General features: G+C 44.4%; 1 protein-coding gene across 2 annotated transcripts in view; it reads right to left on the reverse strand.

Annotated features, from left to right (window-relative positions):
- Positions 1-1,994: 1,994 nt before the first annotated feature.
- Positions 1,995-10,172, reverse strand: part of LACE1 (lactation elevated 1) — a 165,498-nt gene continuing 157,320 nt past the window's right edge. For both annotated transcript variants that reach the window (XM_019520129.1, XM_019520130.1), the window contains 2 exons: positions 3,172-3,285; positions 1,995-2,236 (listed from right to left, as the gene is read on the reverse strand). In XM_019520129.1, the coding sequence (XP_019375674.1) occupies positions 2,102-2,236; positions 3,172-3,285 (249 nt within the window). In that variant the 3' untranslated portion in view covers positions 1,995-2,101. The remainder of the gene's footprint in view (positions 2,237-3,171; positions 3,286-10,172) is intronic.

A 10,172-nucleotide genomic window follows, 5' to 3' on the forward strand; every position in this document is an offset into this window, starting at 1 on the left:
TACACCCTATCAATGAGAGAGAATTCAGTTCTCTTGCCTAGACACAGCCTCTGTGGTAGCAATGGAGACCTATATAGTAGCAGCATCTCTACACATGAGCCCCAAAACCTTTCCCCCAGTTGCTCTTAAATTTTGGCTCTTCTATTTCTTTTGCACCATATAATGCAGGACAGCACTGTCAGAGTTAAAAAAAAGTCAGGTTTAGCCTGAGGATTCATGAGGCACATCAGCCAAGACTTCAATATTTTTAAAAAAATTAAATGAGTTAATATATGAGCTTAAAAAATAAAAACACTCATCTCAATCATATTTGCAGCTCCTCTCCTGGGACATTATATATTAAATCTACTTTGAGAATATGTCTATTCTTTAGAAATTCCTAATTATATGCAAACCATGCAAATTCACCTATGGTAGAAATATTTTAAATAAATATCATACATTAAAATTTACCACTTATAATCATCCCATAGGAATAATAGATCTTACATTTATAAATTACGAGTGTGAAGACTTTAAAAAGTATTTGAAGAACACGCATAGCCAACATGACTATTTTCCTGGGGAAACAGAGAGGAAGAAACAGGACTTAGTAGATTAATACACCAAATATTAATCATCAACATTACCATAAAAAAGTCAAAAGGACTGATTCTACAACTGTAGCAGTGGCTGTGATATGAGCATTGTTAGGTTGGTAACAGATGGAGAGAGAAAAACAATACTGTGACAGGAGGTACAGAAATTTTTCACAGGAGAGTCAATGGTAAGATGAAAATTTGAGGCTTATACATCTTTTCCACTAAATAAAAGTTGTGTCAAATTTTGTATGTAGTATATTTTCCCTGCCCAAGTAAATTATTTTGCAGCGTATTTTTAAACTGGTTTCTGACAGAAATATTGTACCAGCCAGGATGGACAGTGCATAACATAGTTAAAATCCAGTTGAAAATACTATTCAATGATTTTTTTTTTTTTTTTTTTTTTTTAAAAAACGGAAACCTCACCCTAAAAATGCAACTAAGCTTAGAGGGCACGATTACAGTATTCCAATTATGCCCACATCCCCCACTGATCAATATAACTGTGTTACCAAAACTGTATTTAAAAATGAGTACCAAGCTAAGGGAAAGTGAAGTATGGAAGAGACCTCACAAACTTGAAGCTCCAAAGAATAAGTGGCTTAGAAAAACTGATCTACTACTGCCTTCTGGCAGAAGCACCCAGATCACAGTAGAGAAGCACTCTTCTTTCTTGAACTCAGATGGACAGTCAAAAAAAAACAAAAAAGAAGAGAGTCCACTCTTCTATTATATTTATTCTGTCCCTAATATATTTTCTCTTGGCACACTTCTTTATCTGGGCCTCCAATTTCTGAGCTGCTAAGTACCCTCACTCCTACTGGAGCTCCCTTTGCAGGATCAGGTCCCTTAGCTTTCAGACAGCAAGACAACACAGATAAAAATGGTGCGTACATACATACACCTGAGAAAAGGATCAGAATCACTGTGGTATATCCTTGCAGCAGAATAGATATCTGGAGTTCAGGAGATAGTTACATGTTAGAATTAAGAAGATTTATTACCCCATAGTTCTCGAACATCACTGGCGGACTAATTTGTGAGCGGGAGCATCATACGAAGTACAAGTAGATTAGATCTATGCGGTTGTGATCTCTCTTTTGTGAAAACTGTCTTCTAAATAACAAATAGCAAAACTGTCTTCTAAATAACAAAATTAGTGCATACAGTCACAAGCACCATCTGAGTGTGGATACATTATATATCTACCATAAGCCCTGGCTTGTTCTGCAGACTTAAGAAGGATCTTGATCCAGTTTACCTTCTTGAATACTAAGTACATATACTGGAGAAAGATGCTGAAACATAAAAGCCCCATAAGTTAGTTGATGGTTTAAAAAAAACAACTTGTTGAGCCCTTAGATCTTAAACATAAAAACTGGAGATGGAAAAATTGTGGTCCAAGGAATAAAGTGCAATAATAATCAGTTAATTTATGTTAAAAAATCCTTCCAATTCTATTTCAGTTTCTCTTCTTTGCATGCTATATTTTGTGTTTTGAGGTTTTGTACATCTTTGAATTACAACTGTTTCTTGCTTCTGTCTCCATCTTTCCAGTACTGCTCAGTCTGCATTTCAGTAAGCCGTGAGATAGTACGTTGAAATGCAAAGATTTCTTCCTCTCCTGTAAACATGGAAAGTCCTTCAGCTGAATCCTAGATTGATATGTAAAAAATAGTACAAAATTGTGAGAAACAGAACAGCATCTTATCCAAACTGTATCTTTCCATGCTTTAGAGAGCTAATACTACAAAACAGTTGATAATAAATGTAAATAAATTAAAAAAATTAAAATGCCAAAATTTAGTATAAAATTAAAAATCCAAAACTAGTGCTAAAGGAATTATACATTGTCTAATACATCCTCTGTAGAATTATAACAAAGACTTAGAAGTAAGACAATGATGTTGGAGCCTTCTATTTTCATTTTTCTTTTAATTTGAACTAAGTATACAACTACATTTTCTTGATTCTTTTGATGCATTATTGTTGAAGTTTATCTGCTTATCTTAATCTCTGATAATACTCTACATTAAAAATAAATATTGAGTACTATGAACTTAAGCAAACCGAACTTAGCCAATATCTTTTGGGGCAATATTGCTTGCCTTGGTTATACTATGATGCAAAAATCTCCCCAAAATGCAACAATCGTAGAGAAGTGCTGTCTCGAATCATTCAGTGAAAACCTGTTAAAAAGCTCTTAGCAGTTGTACTAAAATACCTAGTTACATTCTCTGAGATGAGAGAAACCTAGCAAGGGGCATTCAGAATAGTATTCAGCATTCAGGGTTAAACTTAGCTCATTTTTTTTGTACATAGTTGAGTGAACACTTGGAATAATAAGAAAGGCAATGATCCACAAATTTATGCAAAATGGTTCTCTATCTAGTCATCTTCTTCAGCATATATAGGGGAGCATAAGTTTATGTTATAAAAGCAACAAATATGCCATACAGATTCTAGTGGAAAGCAGCAAATCATCAGTTAAACATTCACTAGACTTTTCCCTAAAATGCTGCCATGATTATCAGACCAAAACCAATTAGACTCTTTTGTAACAAAAGAAGATGATGTTAATATCACTTACCTGGCTCAACCCCAAGTCATCCATCAACACTCTACTTTCCTCCAGCCCACCATCATGGTATTCTTGCAGAAACAAGCTTTGGAGAGGCACGGATGCAGAACAAATAATACGAACCTGAAATATGGGAAAATGTGAAATGATACAATTACTTGTGCTTTACAATGAAAGGGAAAAAAATCCATCTTTCACGAAAAACGCATTTGAAAAATTCTGCAGTAGTTTTTCCAAGTATCTTTCATCACTTTCATTGACCAGCATTCACTAATGCTGTTACCTGAATATATTATTTAGTCCTTTGCTAGTAAATAGACTTTAATGTATAAGAACCAAATTCTTGATCCAGAAATTATCACTGATTGCTGTCAGGAGAGAGAAGCCTTTCTAGTAAATAGTCATTAAATATTTTAAATATATTTGCTGTATGTTCAGGTGCAAAATGTTTATATGCCAGATTTACTGTTTAAAATAAACAACTCTTTAACATCTTCATTAATGATCTGGATTCAGGAGTCAGATGTGAACTGGGCAAGTTTGCAGACAATACCAAATTATAGGGGAGGGCAGTCACACTGCAGAAGAGGCTAGGGATACAGGCCAATTTGGACAAACTCTTAAGGTGGGCTGGCCAAAACCTGGTGGCCTTCAATGCAGAGAAGTGCAAGGTTCTGCACCTCAGTAGGAAGAACCCCCAGCATACTTAAAGGCTCAGCAGTGCTATGCTCGCTAGCACCACAGCTGAAAGGGACTTGGGGGTCTTGATTGACCACAGGATGAATATGAGCCACCAATGTGATGCTGTGGCTGGCAAAGCAAACCAAACTCTGGCATGCATCCACTTATGCATCTCACGCAAAATCAGGGAAGTCATCCTCCTGCTTTACTTGAGCCTGGTGAGACCGCAGCTGGAGTACCGTGTCCAGTATTGGGCCCCCCACTTCAGGAAAGATGTGAGAGAAGCTTGAGAGAGTCCAGAGGAAAGCCACTTGTATGATCCAAGGCGTGGAGGGAAGGCTGTACGAGGAGAGGCTGAGGGACTTGGGACTCTTCAGTCTGGAGAAGAGAAGGCTCAGGGGGGACTTGGTGGCAGTTTACAATTACATAAGAGGGGTATATCAGGACCTGGGAGAACACCTGTTCACCAGAGCTCCCCAAGGGATAACAAGGTCTAACGGCCATAAATTCCAGGAAGGCTGATTTAGACTAGACCTAAGAAAAAAGTTCTTTACGGCACTTGTGTCCAGGGACTGGAAAAAACTCCCTCCAGAGGTGGTGCAAGCACCTACTCTGGACTCCTTCAAAAAACAAAAATATTTCTTGCTGGGGTCACTTGATCCCAGCTGACTTCCCACCTATGGCAGGGGGGCTGGACCCGATGATCTCATGAGGTCCCTTCCATCCCCTAATATCTATGAAATCTATGAAATATAAAAATTAGTAAAATGAAGCTTTAGGAAAAAGATGCCTGAAGTGTACAACAACTGAATGTTTACAGAATATCAAGTATTTCAAAAGGTTCAGTGTTGACACTAGGTGTTACTAATAGAATTTATTTTTGCCAGAGCCCTAAAGGATTGACATGGCAACTTATGTGATTTGGTATCAAGTGAATATTAATAATAACCCTTAGACAATATTACAGGTTTCCTCCCCATAATATGACCTGACAAGTGGCTCTGTAGGCATCTCAATGGGCTTTGGGCCTTCTTTGGGCCGTACTTTGGGCCTTCCACTGGGTGCGTGATGTCTATGGCTTCTCTGTTGTCCAGCGAAGATGCAACAGGTGTATCCATTTCCCCAGGTTCATTGCATGCTCGCACACCTTCCTTTGCATTAACTACTTTTTATTACTTTTTCATACCAAATTGTCCAAAACCCCTGGCTTTGTGCCAAGCGTTCCTTATACAGTGTACACTACCAGGAGCATGACACTCCCGACGGCCTTGCTCAGGATCATTGGAATGGGCAAGTCTCTCCACCACTACAAGATAGCGATCCCCAGGGAGGTCACCCCGGTTTGCCCATGGCAGCAAGGGCGCAGGAAAGGTTCCTGACTGAGAGCAACCCAAGAAGACATCAACAGTGGACCAGGCAGAAGAAAAGTGTAACCCCCTTTTCAGCAGCTGTGAAGCCGAATGAAGGCCGCTTCAAGGGTCTCCAATCGTCTTGGATTCCATGCCATTGGACTTAGATCCCTATCTGTCAAGGGCCGTGCATTTGTTGGTGTGTGACAACATCTTAACGCTAAAAGAAGTAATGCACAAGTATCTTCTTTATGGGAATTATCCATCGCCTGTGCACAACAGGAAAGTCCTATGGCGATCGGCGACAGGGATAGGATTGTGAGACCTGGAAGTTCCTAGTCATGGACAGGCATGTAGGCGGTGGGTGTTTGCTTCAGTTGTCTTGTTTGAGAACAGAGGCAGTAAGAGCAGTTCAGCAGCTGCACCCATGACTGAGCAGTCCTGTTTAGGATCCACTCTACTCACCTCACATGGGGACGGGGCTAGAAAAGGTGCCCCAAACAGTTTATCTTGATCAGTTCCTGACTGGATAACTGCATCCAGTAGGATCACCTCTATGCGGTCACAAAGAAACAAAAATGATTTTTGGAACCTGGAACATATGAACCTTAATGGACTATGCAAATAGTAACTGCCTCAAACGAAGGACAGCAATCGCCTCTCGTGAACTGAGGAAGTTCAACACTGATATTGCTGTCCTATCTGAAACTCAGCGTGCTGGAGAAGGACATCTGAAAGAAGAAGGTGGAGGATACGCCTTCTTCTGGAAAGGGACAGCAGAACAGCCACAGACACATGGAGTTGGTTTTGCCATCAGAAATGAACTTGTAAACTGACTCTCAGAACTCCCAACAGGTGTTAATGAATGCCTTGTGACTCTCCATCTGAAACTCACCAAAAACCAACAGGCGACAATTGTGACTGCATATGTCCCAACTCTCGATGCCAATGAGATCATGAAGGAAAACTTCTACTGACAGCTTGACATCATCCTCTCAAATATCCCAAAGGAAGATAAGATCATTCTTCTTGGAGATTTTAATGCCAGAGTGGGAAGAGACTCAAAACTTTGGAATGGTACTATTGGAAAAGAAGGCATTGGAAAGTCAAATGCTAACAGGATCCTTCTCCTGACGAAGTGTGCAGAACACAGACTTGTCATCACAAATACCCTGTTCTGTCAAAGGAACAAGTTCAAGACATCCTGGAAACACCCTAGATCAAAACACTGGCATTTGATTGACTACATGATTGTTCGGACTCATGATCACCAGGATGTCCTGATTACGAGAGCCATGACTAGCGCTGATGACTGCTGGACTGACCACCGCCTCATCCATTCCTACATGTCCATCAGTATTGCTCCTAAATGAAGAATGCAAAGGAAGCAGATCAGGTGCAAGTTAAGCATCTAGTGCTGGAAGGACCTATTCAAGCAGAGAGAATTCCAGGAACTCCTGAATGAGACACTACCAACACAGCACCCAGGAGGAATTGAGGAGCACTGGACAGGACTTGAGACAGCTGTTATCTCATCCTGTGAAAATACCATAGGATACCAAACCAGAAAACATCTAGACTGGGTTGACGAAAATGACACTAAAATTCAAGATCTCATTTACAGGAAATGGAAAGTTTTGTGCCTAGCAGAATGACATCAACTCTGCCATCAAGAAAAATGCACACCAACAAGGAAAATCAGAGGTGCAGAGGAGACCACGAGAACTGAAGAATGAGTGGTGGATTCAGAAATCAAAAGAAACCCAACATTTTGCTGACATCAATGATACTTGTGACTTCTTCAGTGCTATCAAAGCTGTCTACAGCCCTAGCATTCAAGGCCTTAATTCTTTAAGATCAAAGGATGGAACAACATTCCTGAAAGACAGCAAATCCATCAATGCTTGCTGGAAGGGTCTCAGGAATAGAGTGGGCGCACGTGTGCAGCCAGCACACATGGGCCCCCCATCCCAAACTCACTGGCAGCGGAGGAGGTGGTGGCGGCAGTGACAGCAGCTGATCCAGGTAAGTGTGGGGGGGGGAGAAGGAAGCCGGCACAGCTGTAGAGGATCTGGAAGGGGAGCCCCCCGGATCCCTCTTATCTGAGCCAGCAGGGAGCTGCGCTCCTGAGCCACACGTGGGCAGTGTGCACAAACAGGCGCTCTGAGAGGGTGCGTCAGTGTTCACGCAAGGCAGGCATGCAGCAGTAACCGGAAGGAGCCTCCAGCAAGACAGAGAGGAAGACGCACAGCTCCATAGACATGGTAAGGATGCAGAGTACAGCTTCTAGGGGTCCCGCCCCGGTGGCACCACCTACTCTGGGCTCCTCTGAGGCCTCCACCCAGACAGAGCTCATGGTGGGGTCAGCGGCCCCCCGCCCCCCTGTTTGTGGGGGCAGCCTGGCAGGGACCCAAAGGCCTGTGGTGGGACTGGGGTCTGGTGGCTCCCTTGCCTGCCCTCCTGTGCCTGACTTTGGGCTCTGGAGGAGCAGGTGGGGGAGCTCCAGGCTGAGGTGAGCAGGCTACAGGGGATCAGGGCTGCAGAGCATGAGACTGACACCTATTTCCGTTCACTGCAGGACCAGTTGTCCTGCGTACAGACCCCCCAGGAGAGAGACGCAACAGAGTAGTGGCAAAAGTTGCCCACCAGACCCACAGCTGCTCGGGCTAGCGTGGTGGAGGCTCCCCAGGTACAACTCAGGAACAGACAGGACGCCCTGGCAGCCTTGGAAGAGAAGGACGAAGAGGATGTCTCCAGGGGGGATGGTGCCTCTCCATGCACAACACAGATGGTGCAGAGAGGGAGCACCAAGAGGAAGAAACACTGAGTCCTTGTCATTGGAGATTCCATCCTGAGGGGAACGGAGAGTTCCATCTGCCAACCCGACTCCATGGCATGGGAGGTCTGCTACTTGCCTGGGGCTCAGATTTAGGATGTCACAGAAAGGATCCTGGTCTTTATTCGACCCTCGGACCTGTACTCCATAGTCTTAATCCATGTGGGAACAAATGATGCAGACAGGGGCAACCCAGACCACATCATGAAGGACTACAAGGCCTTGGGGGCCAAGCTCAAAGAGACAGGGGCACAGGTGGTATTCTATTCTATTCTCCCAGTAAGTAGACGTGGACGGCATCACAAGGCCTGCATCAATAAGGTCAACCGAGGCTTCAGAGTTGGTGCCACCAGGCAGGCCTCGGGTTCCTGGACAACAACCTGCATTTCCGTGCAGGGGACATGCTCAGGTGGGATGGGCTTCACCTCTCCCCTAAAGGCAAGTGTGTCTTCTCTTCCAGGTTGGCTGATCTTGTATGGCGTGCTTTAAACTAGCTTTGCCGGGGGATGGGGCTAGAGGAGGACACCTCTCAGCCAAGACAGGTGATGAGCACAAGAAGTACCCAGGTAAGTGACAAGGGTCCAGATAGTCCTAGGAATCGGGGGGTGGGAGATCCATGCACCGACAGGAGCCTTAAATGCCTTTACACTAATGCTCAAGGTATGGGGAATAAGCAGGAGGAACTTGCCCTCTGGATAGCTAGTACAAACCCAGACATAGTAGGGCTCACTGAAACCTGTTGGGATTCAACCCACAACTGGGCGGTAAACATTAAGGGCTACAGACTATACAAATGGGACAGAACGGGGAGGAAAGGCGGGGTTGTGGCGCTGTACGTCAAAGAGCAATACATGTCCTTAACTAACAGGATGGGGACAGAGAAGGAGCAGGCTGAAGTGCTCTGGGTCAGAATACAAGGGGGTCGATGGAAAGGAACTTAACAGTGGGTGTCTACTATAGACCACCCAACCAGGGGGAAGAGCTGGACTGAGAATTCTTGGGTCAGCTCACGGAGGCAGTTAAGTCATGGGATGTGGTCGTCATGGGTGATCTAAACTACCCAGACTTTTGCTGGGAGGAGCAGTCTGCCAGGTCTGACTGCTCACATAGGTTCCTTGCTGGGATATAAGACCTCCACCTAACCCAGGAGGTGCACAGTCCCACCAGGGGGAATGCTCTGTTGGACCTGGTCCTGGCCACAGGCAATGACCTGGTGAGGGGATTCCAGGTCCTCAACCACCTGGACAATAGTGATAATTGCCTACTGGAATTCACCATCCAGTGTAGCAAGGCAGCAGCCCTTGACTTCAGGAGGGCTGACTTCCATGAGTTGAGAAGATTGGTAGGAGAGGCACTATGGTCCTGGAGAGTAGAGGAAACTAGGTGTCCAACACAAGCGGTCATTCCTTAAGGAGACAATTCTCTGAGCCCAAGGGGTGACAGTCCCAACGTCAAAGTGGGCAAGAGTGCTCAAAAGGCCCCTTGGCTCACCAAAGGCATTCAGGAACATCTGAAAGCCAAAAAGGAGGCATACATCCAGTGGAAGGGAGGGGCTATCACCAAAGAGGATTATACCTCCATTGCAAGAGTCTGTAGGGAGGCTGTTAGGAAGGCTAAGGCAGAGACGGAACTAGGGCTAGCAACAAGGATCAAGGACAACAAAAAGTCATTTTTTAAATACATAGGGAGTAAAAAGAAGGAAACATGGGGCCCCTGCAGGATATGCCTGGCAATCTAGCGGTTGCACCAGATGAGAAAGCAGGACTTTTTAAACACATTCTTTCCCTCCATTTTTCTGAGCAGGGACCAGGACTTTTCCCCCACTGGGATCCAGGACGGACTCAGGAGTGACTCCTGAGTAAGGGAGGACCGAGTTAGGAAACTTCTGAGGGGGCTGGATGTATTCAAATCAGCAGGTCCAGATGCTCTCCACTGTAGGGAGCTGAGGGAATTGGCAGGGGTCATCGTGGGGCCCCGCCACGGCTTTACACATACTCGTGGTGCCCTAGCCAGGTGCCAGAAGACTGGAAGAAGGCCAATGTGGTCCCCATTTTCAAAAAAGGGAGGAGGGAGGACCCAGGCAACTATAGGCCTGTTAGTCTTACTTTGGTCCTGGGGAAGCTCTTTGAAAAAATTATCGAGGA

This window comes from Gavialis gangeticus, unplaced genomic scaffold, assembly GCF_001723915.1.
Source record: "Gavialis gangeticus isolate Ggan-Ray unplaced genomic scaffold, GavGan_comp1, whole genome shotgun sequence".
In the NCBI taxonomy this organism is placed as follows: Eukaryota; Metazoa; Chordata; order Crocodylia; family Gavialidae; genus Gavialis; species Gavialis gangeticus.